This window comes from Colius striatus, chromosome 1 (assembly GCF_028858725.1).
Source record: "Colius striatus isolate bColStr4 chromosome 1, bColStr4.1.hap1, whole genome shotgun sequence".
In the NCBI taxonomy this organism is placed as follows: Eukaryota; Metazoa; Chordata; class Aves; order Coliiformes; family Coliidae; genus Colius; species Colius striatus.
This window is the reverse complement of record NC_084759.1, coordinates 132,560,959-132,581,430: the sequence shown is the minus strand read 5'-3', so window position 1 is coordinate 132,581,430 and position 20,472 is coordinate 132,560,959. Positions and strand designations below refer to the sequence as shown.

At 42.0% G+C, this 20,472-nt stretch overlaps 1 protein-coding gene across 1 annotated transcript in view; it reads right to left on the bottom strand.

Moving 5' to 3' along the window:
- Positions 1 to 20,472, bottom strand: part of LOC104552582 (ovostatin-like) — a 36,684-nt gene that overhangs the window by 6,152 nt on the left and 10,060 nt on the right. The window contains exons 9-30 of the mRNA XM_062010560.1: positions 19,901 to 20,018; positions 19,130 to 19,250; positions 18,801 to 18,910; positions 17,686 to 17,844; positions 16,677 to 16,904; positions 16,404 to 16,461; positions 15,270 to 15,415; positions 14,737 to 14,886; positions 13,937 to 14,107; positions 11,791 to 11,930; positions 10,432 to 10,509; positions 9,478 to 9,706; positions 8,799 to 8,925; positions 7,453 to 7,574; positions 5,767 to 5,818; positions 5,360 to 5,443; positions 4,220 to 4,396; positions 3,811 to 3,892; positions 2,799 to 2,955; positions 2,290 to 2,364; positions 845 to 1,010; positions 3 to 223 (exon numbers count right to left, since the gene is read on the bottom strand). Coding sequence (XP_061866544.1) covers positions 3 to 223; positions 845 to 1,010; positions 2,290 to 2,364; positions 2,799 to 2,955; positions 3,811 to 3,892; positions 4,220 to 4,396; positions 5,360 to 5,443; positions 5,767 to 5,818; positions 7,453 to 7,574; positions 8,799 to 8,925; positions 9,478 to 9,706; positions 10,432 to 10,509; positions 11,791 to 11,930; positions 13,937 to 14,107; positions 14,737 to 14,886; positions 15,270 to 15,415; positions 16,404 to 16,461; positions 16,677 to 16,904; positions 17,686 to 17,844; positions 18,801 to 18,910; positions 19,130 to 19,250; positions 19,901 to 20,018 — 2,971 coding nt within the window. The remainder of the gene's footprint in view (positions 1 to 2; positions 224 to 844; positions 1,011 to 2,289; positions 2,365 to 2,798; positions 2,956 to 3,810; positions 3,893 to 4,219; positions 4,397 to 5,359; positions 5,444 to 5,766; positions 5,819 to 7,452; positions 7,575 to 8,798; positions 8,926 to 9,477; positions 9,707 to 10,431; positions 10,510 to 11,790; positions 11,931 to 13,936; positions 14,108 to 14,736; positions 14,887 to 15,269; positions 15,416 to 16,403; positions 16,462 to 16,676; positions 16,905 to 17,685; positions 17,845 to 18,800; positions 18,911 to 19,129; positions 19,251 to 19,900; positions 20,019 to 20,472) is intronic.

Genomic DNA, 20,472 nt, shown 5'->3' with positions numbered 1-20,472 from the left:
ACCTGGCTGGAGGAGAAACCACCATAGGGGTTCTGTTGTTTGACAAGCCAGTGCACAATACGAGAAATGTAAGATAAGTCTTCTAGAGTGAGTTTTGCTTTCTTGAGCAAGGCCAGGAGTACATAGCTAGTCATTTCTACCTCAGCAGAAGGGGCACGGGAATAGAAGACAGAAAAATGTTGTGCTGGTGGCTTATTTTCTCTCTGCCAATGAACTAAATCACCTGAAAATAGAGACGTGGAGTGTAAAAAGCATAGAAAACTTACTTGCTGGTTAATTCAATACAGTATCACATGGGAGATAGGCATACAATTCCCACTCTGCCTTTACCCAAAAATTTTTTCAGTCATCAGTGTCCTGAACTGGGGAAGTTTTAATTCTAGGATGGAAAAGAAAACAGGAAGGGATGAAAAGAAATTTAATAAAAGGAGGCCATATAAGTCAACAAAGAATTCAGATGAAGGCAGTGTAGCAGAGAGATACCAAGGTAGTCACAGACTGGAGCACATGACACAGTCCAGGGAAGCAGGTTCGTTCAGCATTGTGGAAGAGGAGGCTAATGGAGAAACTAGGTAGAATCTTCCATTACCTTGCATTGAGACTACCAAGGCTCTCTCTCCATCTACATTATTTCATAATTCTAAGAAAATCAGGCCAGATCTCAATCTTTTTTGAAGCCAAAAGAGACAGACAGAGAAGTCCATAGAGATAAACTCAGTGGCATGGCAGACGTGAAACGGGAAAGGAGGAGAATGAGTGAAAAAACTACATCAGAGTAGCTACTGTCATACCACAGGCCATTCCATCACCTGTGTTGCCTGTATCACAGTCATGCTGCCCTTACCATCTCTAGTAGCTGTTTTGTCCAGCTTCTTAAGGAAGAATTGGCTTCTTTCCTCTTTGTCAGCTAAGCCATAAGCATAGGCAAAGAGGGCCTGGTTATACAGGTTGTGGATCCCATTGCCAAATGCAGTCTCCAGACAGCTCATACCACTTTGAATGATAGGATGCTGGTAATGCAAAACATAGTAATCTTGTCAAGTACTTGGATTTGTGTCTCAGCCTCACTTTAAGTGCTTCCATCACTGTTTAAGTTGCCAGTACAAACCCTTCGTCATAAAAATGTGCATGATCCATAGCATATTTAAGGGCCTACAGTATGTATCCTGTAAAAAATGTCTTTCTAGTGGTTCTGCCTTCTTTCTGCATTTATTTACAGGAAGGATAGCTGGACTTAGCAGAGCACTCATTCTTTCCCTGGCTTGCAAGATGTCCATAGAGAGGTGAATCCTTTGTCCCCTCAATTGCATTAGCTCTAAAATGTGGATCATTTTTACAGAACTATGTAAAGTGTATTGAGACCTCTTGATGAAGCAGGTTCTCTCAGATGGGTGCTATTACTCATTTGCTAGCTATAGCTATCAAGATAACTTTTCAGCCCTTTTAGGTGTACAGGTTATCTCTGTGAGCTCTGTTGTAGCTCTCATCACCAGCATATCCTCCCTGGGCAGCTTCAATTATAGATGTGGCACCATGTTTTGGAGCTTCTTGAGAAGATATTGGGAGCTAAGCTCATGTTGCCAAAGTCCTATTTGATTCGGTGCAATGTTTTAATCCCCTCAGTCTCAAGTACTTTTATGATGCCCTAGTCTACAGTATCTGAGAGACTTGAAAAACTTAGCATACCTACAAGATATTTTTCTTGTTGGGAACGATTCTCATCTTCCTCAATTCACAAAGAATAAAAAATTAGCAAAAAAACTCTGTTGGTCTAAAGGACATGCAGGAATTATATTACAGAGAACAGAACTCAGCTTTCATTCCCCTATGCCCAGCAAGTATTCAGAACAGCATCTCATAATTTTCTTCAATTATTAACAACAACATACACATACAGCATCTAAATGCATAGAGAGACTTTGTAGGACTGAAGATTTGGATAGCTTGGACTTCAAACTGAGTAAACTCAGAGAAAAATCCAAACTGAACTCTGAGTGGAGTGGGGAAATTTTTACTGGACTTTGCTCCTACACAGACTTCCATTGTTTAACACAACTGGATTTCTCAGGGAGGAATTCATAGAAACTAGATACAGAATCAATCTGTAACACTCATAAAATACTTATAGCAACTGTATAGTTCTGGAGACAAATTTCCTCAGCTAATCCTACTGTCCTACAGTCAGTATTTATCACATTGCTAAAGAATATGGATGTAAGGACTATGACTCATACACTGTTTGACAAATGCCTGACTGGACTAATACAGCTAACAGCATCAAATACCTACCGCAGCAGAGTGTCCAGCCTCCAGCAATGCTGCTACAACATAGGCTGTGAGGGAGTGTTCACCTTCTTCTCCACCCTGATATAAAAACAAGCAAACAACAGGTTAATACAGATGCCCTAGAAAGAAACAAAATGAAAATTAGTTCATAGTTCAGATACCAATTAGATTTGAGAAGTAATTTCTGTCTCTCTGTGTTCACGGGAACAAGAACAATAAGCCAAAGTTATTTGATGCATTTTCTTGGCTTTTGCATGTATGCAATAAAGCACATTAGAACATAACACAGTAGTGGAAACCGAAACCTGAGGTTTCTGACTCAGAAAATTCTACTTGTTTCTGCCTCTGTTTCTACCAGACATGAGAATCATGCCCTGCTTGTATATGAGAGACACAAGAGAACAGAACTGGGAAGAATAAGGGTGTGATGATAAGCTTGTATCTGGCAGAAATTATTCAAATCAATCCCGATGGCAGGACTAGAAGTTTGGGACTGTACTTGTTTCAATTACCTTCAAAGCGTTGTTGAAATGTGACCCAGCATTTTCAAAACAGCCATCTGTCTTCTGCTTGCTTATCAGCCAGATCAAAGCTTGAGACTGGACATTGTCATCAATGTAGATGTAGTGCCTGGCTTGTGCAAATGACTTGTACACAAAGGCAGTGAGCCTGCAGGTGAACCAGAAACAGAAAGCAGGTAAGGTGTGAACAAGATCAAGAAGGTTTACCAGCAAATGGATATGCTTAGAAAGTGACATAAATTGAGCTCCACAATGTACAAGGTAAAAAATGAAGTGTTTTGTAAGTTTTAAATAAAAACTATAGTTTATATCCCAGTGTTAAAAAAGAACCTGAGGTTTCTCTGTCAGTTCACTGAAACCACTCAGAGCAGGGGTAAGTGTAGGCACAGTTTGATGACTGATGACAGTAATTTCTAATCTTAGTTAACAAAATTATGAAATTAACTGGGTAGGAAGAATGTCTGAAAGTCTCCAGTATGACTACCTGCTTAAACTAGAGCCAACTTCAAAGCTCTGTCAACTTGCTCAGCCTCTTGTCTGACCACCAATCTGAAGAGATATCTACATCCTCTGCGGGAATTTGTCTTAGTGCTGTGGCCTTCTCCTTGGGAAGAGGGGGTTTTTTTCCCTTCTATTCAATTGGAGTTTTCCCTGTTGCAACTTGAGTAAAGGGCAGTTCTTGTCCTTATTCTGTGCATCCTTGAAAAGAGGCTAACTCTGTCTTTTTTACACTTCCCATCTAGGTAGCAGAAAGCTTAACCTAAGTTCCCCATTAGCCTCCTCTTCTACAAACCTCCCCTTGAACATTATGTACTCCAGTCCCCAATATCCTTTTATTACTCTCTCCCATGTAGTAATCTCTCCTTTACTAAGGGGTTGAAGTTAATTGAGCTGTGTCTATTTAGTCTTTTAAAAACAAGAATCTTAATGCTTACATTTAATCTTCTGTCATTTTAAAGCCTAAAGATGCTGCACTAGAGAAATAGAAACTGTCATTAGTTACCATACACTCCCTTCCTTATCTTGAGTCCCAAAGGAGCTGTAGGATCCATCCTGGTGTTTGTATGACAGCTGTTTTTGGTATCCTGAAAGCACAATAAAGACGACATATTTTCTAATCAAAATTAGACAGATTTTGTAATCTAAAAGGACTAGTTCTCTTGTTTAGTCAACTGAAGCAGTGAGACTTTTGGATTTAAGTGATGTATATCCAGTGAATAATGTCAGCCACTCTGAATTCTATGAGCTTTTGGTCTTTGAAGTACAACATACTTCTTTGGGGTGCCGTCATTGTCTTCTTCTATGCAATAAACATGGTGTTAGAACTCAGAGGTCAGTGTCCATCATGTAAAGCTTTAGAATTCAATGCACACAATCACAATATTAGATGGAAGAATCTGAGAGTCTCTCACCCGTGGACAAATATCCAATACCCTTGACTCTAATCTCTTCAGTCAGCTGCCCAGTCTTATTCAGATAATTCAGGGCATAGATGTTGGGTGTGAATAAGGCCATGTTCTGTTCTCCACAGCCATAAGGCATATGGAGGAGATTCTCCATGTTCCTCAGGGCTGTACCCAAAATGTCTCCTGAAGAATGAAAGACAGGAGAAGTCAGTTCAGTTCAAACATGTTTTTATACAGCAGTATACATTACTTTATACTACCTTATTATAAACCCAGGAACAACAACCAATATAGAGTTATCAGAGTAACCAAAGATACAACTTAGAAGAAAAGTTTAAATGCTCCCATTTTTTATATTTCATGTTGATGCTAGACACCTGGGAGAATGTGAGAATTTGAGGAAAATCTGAGCACCAATACTAGCTAGCATGGATTCTGTGAAACAGCTCTAAACCCTCTAACCTCTGAAGGGTTAAACTTCCCTGCTGTTTACAACCTGCTTCCCATTTTGTGTGTATGTGTGAGAGTGAGGTGTGGGGTATGATGCTGATGGGCTACAGAAGCTGTATTGTACAGTGTCAGCACACCTAGCACTGGCCCAGGCATGCAGAAACAGCTGTACTTAGGAGGAAAGCTGAGTTCAGAATCTCAAAACATTTCACGGAAGAGAACTGTCAGTCTTAACAATGACTTTGAGATTAGTAGAGCTGATTGAGATTTGAAAGTCATTCTACAAGAACTTGTCAGCTGACAAATGTTTTCCATTGTGTGAAAGTACAATTGAAATTACTCAGTCAGTAAAGGTCTGAAATCTTCTTTCTAAGAAATCAATTTTTTTTTTCAAAAGTGTCTGCCTTATCCTACTTTTCAGTTGAATTAACCATTTTACTATAAAGAATAGGATATGTTAATGCAACATAACCTGAAAATCAATGTGTTGAAACAATGTGACTATTTTGTCTTCTTTTGATAAGCGAGAATTTCAAGCAACCTCTGTCTTTCACTGCTATTTTGCAAAGTAGGAAACGTTTCCTCTAGAATCAAGATTGTTTCCTCAATTTACATTAGTTTTGCACATGATGGCACTTAGTGCAGCACAAGAGAAGAGGAATTTACTTTTGTTTTTAGTATATGTACTAAACTTACCAATGACAGAAAAATAAGCTCTGGCCGATCCCTTAACTAGGTTTCTTGGCAGGCTGAGAGACATTGGTTCAGAAACTGTTATCCCTGATGAGAAAATGTAACAGGAAAAAATGTTAAAACCGTCTTTTTTTTTTCTTTTCTTTTTTTTTTTTTCCAGAAGTCTTCACTTTGTGAGCTATTACTACAGTGGCTCTTAGAGTCTGCAGTCCTGGTAGTGAAAAATGCTACAGACACTTGCCCAATGAGTCACGGATTTTCACTCTGAAAATCTTGAGTTGTATCTCAGCACCTTGACCTGAGACTCTCTTTTTTCCCCTGGAAGGTTGTCTGGTTTTACAGGACAAAACCTACGAGACAGTGAAGTAGTTCCACTGACTCCCTGGAAAGAATGAGTGAACTTGACTTACCTTTTGTACAGATGAGGGCGCTCTGAGTCAATTCCTTTTTAATACCTTCAGGCTGTTGGATTGCAGAAAATTGATCAGGAAGCAAAAGAAAAAGGTAGAACATCACCATGAAACCGTGATAATTCCACAGTATAGAACAGTATGTGGATGTGACTATCCAGACATCATACCCCTTGTACCCAATCCTACCCTGTCTCCACTAGAACGTCTTTTGGTCTATGGCTCCCACTCTCTTTTGCCCAACATCCTGTTCAGATCACCTTCCTTCTTAGAATACAGTTACAAAATAGACATTTCCAGCCTCTGAGAGGAACTCTGTCTAATTAATCCTTTGTGGTTGCTGCTTTATGATGCTCAAAATAAATCTTTTTGCTTTTATATCTGTCCTCCACTCCTTTTCCCAGTATTAGAGTCACAGGTTAATGTCACTTATAGGTAGCTATGGAATCTTGTTCTGGTTTAGCAAGGAGCAGCTTTTGGCTTAGTAACAGGGGGAGCGGGTTGCAGTGAAGACCCGGTAAAGAGTTTGCGGACCCTCCCCCGGCTCCTGGGTTCAGACCCACCTCCGGCCCGGCTGGGCCAATCTGGCGCCTCTGCGATCACTATTTAGGGGACGGGAATTTGGAATGCGGGTCAGGAGGTGTAAGAGGGATACAAGATGGAGGTGACCACGCGGACCCTTCAGCCAGAGGAGGAAGGAAGGAGGAGCAGTAGACCGGAGACCCTTCTGCAAGCCGTGGCGAGAATGCAAGCTGTGCCCCTGAAACCTGTGGAGATCCGTGGCAGGACTGAGAGCCACCAGCAGCTCCATGTGAGTGAGCCCGGACGGGCGAGGGACTGTGTGGGGAGACGGCCGTGGCCCAGGCAGTGTTGGAGAGCCTGTGCGCCGCAGAGCAGCCCCACACGAGAGGCAGAGAGGAGCTGCAGCCTTTGGAATGGGTGCACGTCGGAGCAGCCCGTGCAGGGCTGCCATGTGTGTGAGTTACCCCACGGACTCGCAGGGAGGACTGGTGCGGAGTTCACCCGTCCTGAGGAGGGACAGACGGCAGAAGCTATTGGGAGCAGACTGACTGAGACCTCCCCTGCCTGCCCCCCCGAACCGTTCGGGGGGGGCAAGGTAAAAACCCCGGGATCAGGGCTCTGAGCCCGGGAAGAGGGGAGGTGTGGCGGGAAGGTGTTCTTAAAAAGGCGGGTTGGGCTTTTCATTGACGTATTCCTCTGTGTTGTTTCGTTTTGGTTATGTTTTGGGTTTTTGTGGGTATGTTTTAGTTGATGTTGCATTAAATTATTTTCTGTTTTCTTCCCCAAACCGAGTGGCCTGGTCTGTTTTGTCCTGAACCTTAAGCGGCAATTAAGCCCTCCCTGCCCTTGAGCAATTCTCAGCCTCTTCGGTACTTGAGGCTAGTCGTGGTCTTTGTTCCCTGATGGGCCTAAACCACGACAAATCTCATCCCTTCTGGCTACATCTCTATTGACCTTGTGGTCCCAGGAAGGAGACAGTGGCAGGAGGACACTGATTGCTGTCATTTACATTCTCATTTTCACATGGAGAAGCATAGTGTACACAGCACCATTTGTGTCAGATGTCTTGCCTCCTCATCCTAGCTAAACTGCTTCTAACCATCCACAGCTACAGAAATTGCAGTTTCCACAAAGCAAAAATCACAGGCACATTTCCTACCGTACCTCAACAAGTAGGGTTTGAACCAGAGTGTCCCTGTGAATTGTCTCCTCTTCTGGGGATGTGCTGTTTCCAGTATCTCTGGTGATCAGCTTGGCCTCAGCAGTAATCATGAATTTCACCTCACCTGGAAAAACACCCACCAGCATAAGAAAAGAAAGTTAACTAATGTCTACAGTTACCGCTTGTTTTTATTGCTGCTTCTGGGCTGAGGTACTGCTGAGAATTCTTTCTGAAGCTAGCTCAGTAGAAAAAAATTTCATGAAGGTTCCTTGTCTGTCTGCTAGTGGCAAGGTGTTGTTGGCTGCTGCCCTAGCATGCATGAAATTAACTTGGGGTGATCTTGGACAAAAAAATGACAGTACTCACTACCAGTTTCCACCTGTTCTTAGCCTTAGTGCTGTGTATTTTCTGGCCTAGGGCAGTGTTGCAATAGTAATCTCTTCTGTTCCTTTCCTTCAGATGGAATTTTTTAACTGGAGAGAAGCATCAATGCTGCAGAAGCACTGAGGAATCACCCTAAAGTGAGTAACTTTGCAGATATTGATCACTTAACCCCTGAAACCATTGCAAACTAGAAATCCAAAGCGGTTTTTCACATGGAACAAAATACATTATTATCAGAGTTATCAGAGAGAGACAGCAGCTTTCTTTTTTTCCATTTCTACAGCATAACCAGTTTTCATCTCCTAACTTTGTATCTTTTCCAGTGAATTCAAACAAAATCAGTCATACTGAATACACGGTTTTAGAAATAATCTTTTCAAGAAAATTTTCATCTGTGGTTCATTTTGAGAAAAATTTTGCTATTTAAAAATTTTATGTACTTGAACTTTTGGGGCATTTATACATGCAAGTTGTTGTAACTGTATTTTAAAAAAGACAATGTTGACTTGAAGTCAGTATGAATTAACACAGATGTAAAAAAAAGGGGGGGAGGAATAATGTCCTCTTTGTCCAATAAGAATCCAGTCAAAAATTATTAGCAAATTTTATTCTTGCTAAACACATTTGGCTAGGTGTAAAACCATCAGCTGAAAGATCATAGGCACATGAAATCCTTCCTGCTACTATTTCACACATAATATGAGAAGTGAAGAGTTCTTCCTAAAATGGACAGGAAATGGACTACAAAAAAATCAAGAGAGATAAAACACCAGAACAATTCATCGTTCATTCAGTGAGTCTAAGGGGACTTCAGCTGAGGTCCAACACTAAATTTGTGGAGCACTTAATAGAGCTGTCCAGAAGTGCATTACTGTGAATTAGTGACGCTGAATGAAAAGGTGGGAAGGACAGAAGTAGGAAGATGAAACAGGGATATATCAAGCTGATGGAAAGATGAACTTACCAAGTGTGTGGGGGCTAACAGCCCAAATATAGGTTTTTCTTTCATTAGCACACAGCCTTGCTGTGTTGCCCTCTGGTGAAAGGATTTCCACCTTATAGTCACTCGACTTTGCCAATATGGCACTGATCTGAGACAATGAAAGATAGAGCAAGATTACAAATAAAGTAGGCTGCCCCTAAAATTAGGCTGCTGAGCAAGAGAGACTGCCTGGAGAAGCTGTTTTTCATTTAGTATTGTGAGATGGCACCAGGGCATTTCTGAGGAAATGGCAAACCTGTCTCTTTTCTGCACACCATTAGTGTCTATTTCTGACAGAAGTATAAGAAAGTGTCTGTGCTCATTAGTCAAGCCTTCTTGTGAGTTACTGCTATATACAACATGCTCAATATGTATTGTGTTTTGGCATAGCACAATACTCACGCCTTCTGCTCAAGTTCCTCCTCCAGGAGCAAAAAGAACAGCTAAATTATGTAGGCATAAGGAGAAAGTTCTTTATCTTCCATGGATCAGCCACAGTGATCATCAGTCACATTTTCCTAGTGTTAAAACCCATGGACGGGTCCAGGGAGATGTGTCAGACTAAAGTGTAAACACATATTTCTGCATTTCTGGTGCGCTATCAGGGAGAACTCTGGGAAACAGATGAACCATATAGGAAGCAAAGGGGAACTTTATGTACCTCAATGCATTTGTTGATGTAGTTGAAGACGTTGGCTATTAAATTAAATTTTTCCCCTCGAATGACAGAGTACGGCAAGGTGAGATCCACAAAGAATGGTTGGAATGCTGACAGTGAAACAGGTGAGGAGATGCCAAACCCAGCAGCATCCTGCACGCAGAAAGCGCTGGCTTTCCATTCTGTGATGGTGTCAGGAATGGTGTAAGAGATATCTGCCTCTCCACTGGAACTAAGGAACATAAGAAAAACAGAAAGAGAAATTATCTTTGGCATTTTAAAGCTGAATTATAGAACAGACGAGGCGTTTTTGTTTTGTTTTCATCTCACTTTCTGCAAGATATCTCTCCAGATTTAAAAAACAAACAAACAAACATTTTAAAGCTAGAAGTAAAGGGGATGGTGCTGGTGAGCTACATGTTAAAGTGCACTTGGAAGAACATTTATCATTTTAAATTTGGAAATACCCTGTGTTTATATACCATAGTGCCCAAATGTCCATATTAGAACCAATAAGTTTGGATTAATGTTCTAGAAAAGCCCCTGAATGCACAGTTAAAATGGGGATATTCTCATTGCAAATGCTGTGATAGCCTGAACCAAAAACCAGAAGAGCTTCTGTTTTTCTGCTGCCGAATTTAAAATGTTAGGAAAAACAATTGATTTTACTCCTGTTCTCTTGTAAAAAATTGCTTTTATTTACTCTTAGCCCTTATAATTTCTTCCCCTCAGAAGAATGGAGGACAAAGCACAGAACAGATGTCATTCATAGCTCGAGTAGGTTTGACACTGTGTGCAAGGTTGGGAGCTCAACGATCACTGAGCAAGATGGCAAAAGACACCCGCATCTACAAAGCAGACATATGCTCTATGGCTCCTTCTCAGAAGTAATTTCAGCACCATATATCAACTCAAAAATCCACATAGGAGGTAGGAACTGAAAATAAAAATACTTGCTTGGTATGAACCAGATCCCAAATCCAGGTCTCAGGGAAGAATTTCCGAACACTGTGACCACCACTCCCACCAGTTATCCTTGACTCATCGAGATCAGCACCTATAGTTAAAGTATAATATTAGAAAGGTCAGGCAATAAAGAATCTGCACTTCCATTACACATGCTCAATACCATAAATGAATGCTAAGTAATCTGTTTTGAGTATTTTCCCATTCTTTTTCCTATAAAAATGGAAAATTCTAACATATCCTGGGAGTGGGAAGAAATAATTTCTTATTTATTCTCTTTTCCCATGGGAAAATACTAGAAAATTTAGCTATTTCACAAGACATTTCCCTTTGCTTCATACTGAAAGGTCTCACCATCCAGTTAGAAAAGTAACTTCATCATGCTCTACCATTAGCTCCCTTTGATTTGCAAATGAGCAATGGTAGCTGGTATTGTTATTGATGCTTATAATGCTTTACGAAACTCCCTGAGAACTCAATCATTTTTACCCTGTTCACTAGCTAAACTAGAGCAGAATACTCAGGCAATTGAAAAAGTACTTTTGTTCATGTAGTACAACTACAGGTCTGATATTAGTAACAATGGTCCTCTTTCCAGTTTTGCCATGGACTCACTGGTGATGTCCAACAACTCATTTAACATGGAAGTACCTCAGAGTTCCTATCTGTGTCATGGAAATAACATTACTTTCTTATCTTGGTGGACTTAGAATCATGGAATTGTTGAAAAAATCTAGGTTGCGAGAAACCTCTGCAACTCTCTAGTCCAATCTCCTTGAAGTAGGACTGACTTAAAAGTCAGCTCATGTTGCTCAAAAGTCTTGACCATATCAGTTTTGAAAACTTCCAGCCACAGAGGTTCCAAAACCACCTGGAGAATCTCTTCTGGGGTAGCATGGCTGTCATGGGGAAGAACTTTTTCCTAGTGTTGAACACCAACTTCCCTTGTGGCAACCTGTGACTTCTACTTTTACTCTTTTGGTGAACAATCTGACTTGGAGAAAGATAATCATAACTCTTGCTGATATATAGAGACTGTAAGACTACATGCTAAGTATGCCAAGTGCCATGTGAATTCTTGTCATTGAGACTTGCCATTATTTTTCTGCTTTGGCATTTCCTTTTAACTACTTAATTAAACTGTGATTTGATTAAAGGTTCTAACCTGTATTTGCTCTGAACCTAAGTGAGAGAGGATTGACTTTACTGTAAGGACTACAGAAAGAGATTACTAAATGCAAACTGGGACATATAGACTCATTTCCCTCAAAATACCTCAGTGTACTGTTACTATATACAGACAAGAGTTTTGAAGACCAGGTAGATTGGGACTGGAGATACAGAATGAACTTTCTTTTACCTCCACCATAGCCAGCTATAGGGATGGCACCAGACTCATAGCCAGGGTAATCTTCCATATCTGACTTGTCTTCATTGCACAGAACTGGCTTCCGTAGCACTGAGTTGGTGAAAACCTTCAGGCCCATATCCTGAATGTGAAAGAATCAATCACGTCATTCAGGGCATGCACTAGCTACCAGCATATGTCACTTCTCCCACCCAGGTTATCATACCTCCTTTCTTTCCTTCCTCCTCACGTCTCATTCTTTCAACCCTAAACGTCACAACTGTTCCTCTTCAACCTCTATGCCTCTCTTATGGAGCAATGACACTTGGTGTTTGTCATGGTTTGACATGACAGCCTTTTCTGGTAAGGGGGAAGGGGCTGTAAAGATGGGTCCTGTAAGAAGTTGCTCACAACTCTCCCCAGCTCTGAGCCAGACCCACTTCTAGGGCTGAGCCAATTAGACACTTCCACGATCACTTTTTAAGAAGAAGCAGGAAGAGGAAGTTTCTTCCTTCTTCTCGTTTCTTCCTTCTTCTGTCCCTTCTTCTTCTGGCTGGTGGTGGTGCAAGGAGCAGGAACAGTGAGAGAAACAACCATGCAGACTCCAAGGTCAGTGATGAAAGAGAGGAGGAGGTGTGCTGGAGTAGAGACCCCACTGCATTCTACGGAGAGAACTGGTGAAGCTGAGATTTATTTTCATTTCTTTAAAGAGCCCACAGTAGCGGTAGAGGCTCATTTTGATAATGACTCTGTATCAGGGGCAGAGACTCGTTTTGCTAAAGTTGGCCCTGGACTAGAGGCAGCAGAATTGCTTAATTAAAGGCCCCAAGCCAGGGACAGTGACTATGGCCAGAAGAGGCTGTGTCCCTTGAGAGGGATCCACTCACTTCACTACAGACCCCAAGCCAAGGGCAGTGATTTTTTTCTTTAAAACTATGGCCAGAAGAGGTTGTGTCCCGAAGGAGGGACCCTTTATCAGTATGGCCAGAGCAGGCTGTGTCCCAAGGGAGGGACTCAATATCCACAGCTGTAACTGTGGGAAGGAACTTGCGACAAAGTAGCTTGTTAAACTTATGCCCAGAAGAGGCCTTGTCCCAAGAGAGGGACCCTATAACTGCAGAAACTGCAACCTTGGCAAAGAACTCACGACAAAGTTATCCACCAAGGACTGTGTCCTGTGTGAGGGATCCTGTATTGGCAGAAGCCACAGCTGTTGGGAACAATCCACACTGGAGGAGTTTGTTAAGGACCGTGTTCTGGGGTTGGAGCAGGGGAAGAATATCAGGAGACATCCTCATATGAGAAGACAGAAGCGGCAGAGCCCATCTGTGAGAGACTGACCACATCCCCCACTCCCTGACCCCCTGAGCCATTTATAGGGGGAGGAGGTAGAGATATTGGGAGAAGTGAGCTGGGCCCAGAAAGAAAGGAAGGATAGAGGAGAGAGATCTTAAAGTGCTGGTTGTAATTTCCTCATCATCCTACTCCCTTTTTGCTTTTATTCCGTTATGTTTCTTGTAGAATAAACTTTCCTACTTTCCTAAGTCGAGTACTGGAGTCTGTTTCACCTGGAACCATAACTGGCAGAGAGCCCTCCCTGCCCTTGTCTTAATCCACAACAACCTTGCTTATCTTTTTACTCCCATTTTGCTGGGGTCTGTGCCATCCTAATGAGGGTGAATGGGGGCATGGAGCGAGAGACTGTCATGGAGCTGTTGTACTAGCTGGGCCAAATCACGACAGTGTCATGTGAAGAGTGGTAGTAATGGAGCTCATGTTATATCTTAGGCAATGAGGCCAGTGAGGAGTGGAGGCAGGTATATTAGGAACAAAGTGGCCTGCATTATCAACTCAGATCTTTGCTAGGAATGCCTGAGATCATGAGCCAAGGTCATGGTCCTACTTAGGAAATGTCTAGTGAAGTATGGGCAGGATCGTAACAAATACATCTAATAGTGATTTTCAGTCTTCCTGAGACAGAGGTGGGGATAAGAAGGCAGTAACTGAGTGATCTGAGCCTTTAGGCAGTTAAAAGCACCAGCTGTCTTCTCGTAGTAGTAAGAATCACTACCTGAGAAAGTTGAATGCTAATGTGCACAAATTATTCTGGAACACCTCCCACATAAAAGAACCACACAGAGCACATACCCTGAAAATCCTGTAGGCATCACCATCACGACTGACATTCACAGGTTCATAGTATAAGCCATCAAAAAACATGGTTTTGACTGGTGTACAGCCCTCTGATTTGTCATCTTCCAGGTCTATCCCATTATAGTAGTAGCCATATAAATCATTCACACGAAGTTGGTAATATACCTGGAAAGTGAGAACAATCAGTATCAACACAAGAAAGATCCAAGGCAGGTGCAATATCACATATATTCAAAGCTGATGTTGATCCCCAAGTAATCCTGTTGGGGAACTACAGTGAATTTGCCTAATGATACCTAACCTAGACACAAATAAGCAATTTGGCTGGCGATATACAGGAAGGACTGCACTCTAACCTCCTCCTTCTGAGCTGCAATGACTTTGGCAGGTGAATTTCAGAAAAGAGCATGGAGATATACTCCTGAGTTATGCAAAGGCAAGACTGGAATCTGACAAGGTACTAGCTGACATCCACAGTCTTTGTTCTGGGCCCAGAGCCTATTTGAGTCATAGAATGCAATTTTGGAATAATTGCTTCCCAAAGAATAACTATGCTTTCAAGGACATGTTCTTGGAATATGTCTTACACTGCCATGCTTTCCAAAAGCAAGTGTTCCACTGTCAATTTATTTGAATTGTACAGTTGCCATAGACTTTTCTTTAATCACTGAGATGTCAGTTTCCAAGGGAAGAACAAAAATACAGCCACCAGCAGAGAGGTGGCAGGTGGCAACTGGCATATCATTCTGAGTGTCCCCAGGTCAAAAGAACACAGGACTGGCGATGTGACTTACCCTCTCAGCAGATAACTCTTGTGCAGGATGAAGTAGAAAGATGCTCTGATCTACAGCTCGCAGAGCACAGTAGGAGTTGGCAACAGCTTCAAGTTGGAGATGGACTTTAGAGCCTGGGAGACCCTGCTTCTCAGAGAACTGGAGCTGGAGCTAGAAATTAATAAATCCAAGACAATGACATTGAAATTAGGAGGATCAGCTTGGCACACAAATCTAAATCTTACTTTTACCAGTGCTTACTATAATTCTCTGTGAAACAAAGCTTCTACTGCTACACAACCCTTCTGAATCCCTCTTCTGTAAAAATTCACAGCCTCTGTAATTCCCCAGTCACCTCCCTCTCCCCACTCTATTGAGAACTTAGTCTGAGTCTGAACTTAGGCGTCAATTTCAGGGACAGCTCCTCACATTCTCAGGCACATCTGTACCTTTTCTATTCTGAGTGTGGAGCTCTTGATGAAGTCATTGCCTAATTGTTCTCTCAGCAAAGAGACGGTTAATGCAGGCCTTAATAAGAAAGCAAAAGTTTTCACCTTGTTTTTGAAGCATACATCACTGTATATCCTAGAGCTGTCAGCCACTACCTCCCCATGAGGATGCACCGTGTAGAGCAACAGTCTGGCACTGAGGGCAAGCTTCTCAGTGGCAGTCAGTGTGAAGGAGAATGTACCTCTGGGAGCTGTAGCAGGATCATGGAACAAGGGAGAGAGAGCCAGAAAAATAAATTAGACAGAACTCAGCTTGAGTGGAAGGACCACATACTTACCCATAGCCTATCAGCACCTACAAAAAACAGAGAACCTGGACTTTGGAAGATTTCTCTCCCAATGCCTGAGGAACACCTCCCATCAACAAAGCAATAGATACAAGCTGGAGGGTGATAAGAGCAGGGTGTTTTGCAGAGACCTGAGTAAAGTTGGAAACCTGTGCATGATGGCTAAGAAAAGAGTACAACATTACCTTTGGGTCTCAAATCTAGAACCTCCTATGCCAGAGGAGATAGGCCAATCTCCTGAGGTAAGAAAGTGCTCGCTTAACAGTAAGAAATTTGAAGTTCTGATCTACGTGGATGACAGCTACTGGAGTAGGTACAGGAAATAAGGCTTAAGACCAAAGATGACAAATACTAAACAAGTTTTATATGTGGAATGAGGTTTACTTAGGCCATCTATTCAGGACTAGGAACAGACCAGAATCCACAAGAAAAGATGTTTTTAACAATGAAACAACAAATTATTGATATTTTGTCATTGGTGGGTATCTGGAGATTTCTGAAATTCCAAGCAGTTAACTGCTAAATAACCCTGTCAAATGGAACATTTATTATTTCAAACTTTAAAAAGATTTAGTCTTCCACTTCGCAAAGACTTAGATGTCACAGAATAACTAAAACTGCAAATGCTCCTTGATAAGAATTAGAACAGGAGAAAGTCATATTCCTTGTGTTCAGTTGCCACAAAGTTTTTGTCTTTTCAACTAACAAGATAAATTTGATTATTGGCTAGATGCTACAGCAAAAGCAAACGATACTGTGAGTGGTGACAGGTCATGGGGTTTAAGAAGCAGCTGCAGCTCTCTGCTTTCATCGCTTCTTACAAAACTCACTAATGCTCTGGTTCTCAGAATGATGCTCTGAAGTATCATTAGTAACATGGTCTAGAACTTACCATCAGAGATACTGACTTCCTTCTGGCCACTAAGAACAATTTTTCCTTTTGTCATCACCTGGACATAGAAAAAATTAATGAGACAGGATCAAAATCACCTTCTCCCTTCCCTTATAAAATCATTGATTTTTAGTAGTGTTCTAAGAGGCTTCAAAGGGCATCAAGTCCATCTATGACCTGTAACTGCTCTCTGGTCTGGAGATTTATGCCTTATATGGTGTTCAAGAGAAGGTGAAAGAAAAGAGGTGTTTGGGGAGTCAAGATAGCGCTTACCACATAGTAGAAGTTTGTGTGTGTGGCATTCCTGTAGCCCTCTCTGTTCAGGACATAGTGAACGTTGATCATTTGTTGCTGGCCACAGCTGAGCTTCTCCTTGATTGGCTCTATTTTTACAAAGCTGTTAGTCCGTGAGTAGAAACGCCGGACAAAGAATGAAGCTTGTGGCTCATTATCATCCCTCCAGATGAAGAAGTCTTCACAGTCATCTGGTGCCTGCCTGACCTATGAAGCCGAAAAGTCATATATGGGGAATTATCAAGGGGGAAAATCAAAAAATGACAGGTGGGTGAGAGGCAAAGGCATCTAAAATATTCTGTTTGTATCCTGATTTTGTGGGGCTGTTTAAGCCAAGAGCAAGAGCTGGTGTAAAAACCTTATGCTTCATCAGTCCAGAGCAGGGAGGTTTCCTGGACAACTTAGTATATTCAGACATCTATGACATGTTATAATTATTTCAGACTCTTGCAGGCTAGGGAGAGGTTGTATAAACTGCTAGGACTTACTATGAGTTAAAATGGCATTGTTGTCAAAGAGCATTCCTTTTCTCAGGTCTTTCCATCACAGGCATGGCAACATAAGAATAACATATGATGCTAACAAGCATGAGTCTCTGTCAGCAGAAACACAGGGAAGTAGGCAGCAGCAGTGAAGGAGGATGATGTGCACCCAGGCTTGTTGGGGAACGAAGGGCAGTCTGTGAGGAAGGTCCCTCTATTGCATGAGAGTAAGGAGAAGATGGCTGCAGAAAGGTCTGCTGAGTGGAGGGAAAAGCAGAGGGGTGCTGAGGATCACCGTAGCCCAAACACTCCTGGGATGCAATCTGCCAGTTCTCAAACACTGATGTTTTCTCATATTAGTTTCACACAGGTTGCAGGTGTTGGTGGATGGATTGCCTACTTCTCTCATCTCAAAGAATCATGCCAGCAGCCACTGATTGCTTCTAATCCTCCAATGAAGTATTTTTTTTTTTTTAGGAATTAGACTGAAAGCTGTATTTACTTACTCTCAACTTAAAACTAGGATCAAAGAAGTTGGATGTGTCAATAGAAAAAGCAGCAGTGCCGTTCTTGTCAGTGGTATAGTTGGCCAGATAGTTTTCATTGAGCTCCAGCAGGACGGTCTTGTTGGCAACAGGCTTGTCATCTGCATTCATCACAGTGATCTGAACCCAAAGAATACCCAAGGGATTCAGAAAAAAACACCCGAAACAACAAAAAGAACAGCAAACCTCTGCTCACCAGAGGATGCACACTTAAGCACTGAGAACCACTGCAGAGAGTAGAAATCAAGAGCAAAACATATTTGAGAGGCAAATGGTCCTCAGTATTTTGAAGGAACAGGAGTTCTGTGGCAGACAAAGGCAGGCATCAGTACAAGGACAAACTATATGTCACAAAGGAAGAAAGGCCATATACATGGTATTGTATAAAATATTATTTTAGTGATAAGTACTCTGCTTCTCTTCAGTTTCCATTTGATCAGGGCCATTGCATAAATTTAAAATTACCAAAAGGAGAAATATTGGTTTAAATTCTTACCCTGTGTTCTCCCTTCCTGAGCAAATACAAAGATGGGCTCCAGAGCACATACTCTTTGGAGAGCATCAATTAACAAGCCTAAAACAATCAGATGACTGCATGGCCACAGGTAACCTATGGAGCTCATTAGCACTGCCCAGCTCCTAGGCATCTGTGCATATCCTCTGTTCCCGTTGCTTATCAGGATGATGCTCTGCAGCTCATTCACTTTTCTGTGCCTGGGTTTATACTACATGTGCAGGTTGCCAAGAAGTGGAAATATGCTCCAACAACTACACTGCTTTAAGAAAACACCTCTGGGACTGTGTGATGCAAGGCAGGGTAAATTCTACCTTCAGTGTAGGCACAGCTGTTGCTGAAATAGTTTTGAGACCCTAACACTCTAGATAGGATGTAATTTTGTCTTTTTCTCTAGGGACATCTACTGCAATAAGAGAACTGTACAGCAATCATTGTTACACAGCCTCATCATGGGAAATTGTCAGCAAGATTAAGGGACATCCATAAAAGGAGCAACACAGTGATTACCATGCTACACATCAGAGAGTCTTGATCTACATGTATCCTGTCAGGTACTCACCTCACCATGGTAAGGAATTCCCCTCTTGTAATACAGATCCATATTTCTGAACATCACTCTGTCCTTTTCTTGATTGACTGCAACATAGTCGTAGTCTTTCATCTGGATACCTGTGAGGTGCACCCAGTATAAAGGGGAGGAAACAGAAGTCAGACTTCGGCAAAAAATTGTCTTTTCAAAAGCTATATGGAGTGGTGGTGCTCTGGAGGAAGAGCTACAGGAAGAAAATGGTGCTTGCTGGTTGTTTGCCACACAGATCAAGATCCAGCAGATTTGTCTAAGAAAGTATTAGCTGTAGTCAGCTACTCTCAACCTCCACTTGGTGTTACCTGTCCCATTTTCAGTGACGATGCTTTCGACATTGAGGCTGACGTACGTCCTGGCATAGCTGCGGTACAGCTGGAGGGTTTTGACAGAGATGACAGTGTTGAGGCAGCCATCCTTCCCCAGCTGAAAAAGGAGCACAAAGGGGAATGCCCGTTTTCCTCAAGGTCTGGAAAATTGCTCCTGAATCTGTATTAGTGATTCTCTGAAGAGCTTCATTGCCTCTGCTCACATCTTCTTCAGCTGTTCCTTTCTGCTGGCTCCCCTATTACCTTACAGTTCTCACTTCCCGGCTCCCTTCCCAGTTCATTGTTTCAGTACTGTTTACTCTTGCATCTGGAAACCTGTCTCCTCAATGCTCACACTTACTCTTAAATCCATCTTGCATGATGCCTGAACTCTGATCAGAGCACTTTAAGTCTGATCTAGTGGAGAAATTAATCCTTAGTTTAATTTTAAGTGTCTTCAAAGACTCTCAGTAGAGGTCTGATGATTAGACTTGGTAAGAACACAACTCCAGTGTTGTAGGAATGATCACAAATTATATAGTTTGATAAATTTCCCTCCCTCCTGCTGACTCTTTCTGAAGGAAAAATCAGAGTCTCCTAATCAGGTCATTAGTAAAAGCTACCTCTGTGGGCTTTCAGTGTTGTCTGTGAGACAGGGAGAGTAAACATGCCTCTGGAATTGTCTCTCTGGATTTCCCCAGGAAATGAATGTGCTACATGTTGGGTAGTAAAGCAGACTGGGAAGAAAGGCCTTGTCCCGATTCATACCAGTCCAGTGATGGTTTCACAGGTTTCTTTCTGTTTTTGCTCACATCGTGGACTATAAAAGCGCTGCTGACAGACATTGATTTGGGCATTCCCTTGCACCGGTTGGCCATAAGTGTATCTAGCAGAGGAAGAGACACAAGAATCTCATCATGTGGACTTAGCATGGAACCTGCAAACACTGCAGAGCAATGCAGACTCTAAACTCCTCAGGAGTGCCCAGATCACACACAGAAGAGCAGCTGGGAATTAGGACCATTTAAGCCTAAGAGAATTCCCTTCAACTATTTTTAGACTGTTTCTGGCATCACGTTAAAAAAGTCTGTTTCACTGTTGTCTTGGTGTAGTCATTCTGCAAGGTCAGGTACTGGACTCGGGATTGAAACAATATTCCCTGCTGCTTGCTTTTTCTCATTAACACCTTAACACAACACAGGACATAGTACAGAAAGATCCTACCCACCCATTTAGCTCATGCCATCCTGTCCTTTGGCAGTGTCACAGGCAGCAATCTTAATGATAGACTCTTCTGTACTATTTCTCTCCTTGTCTGTACTTGGAGAACTACTGAGGAC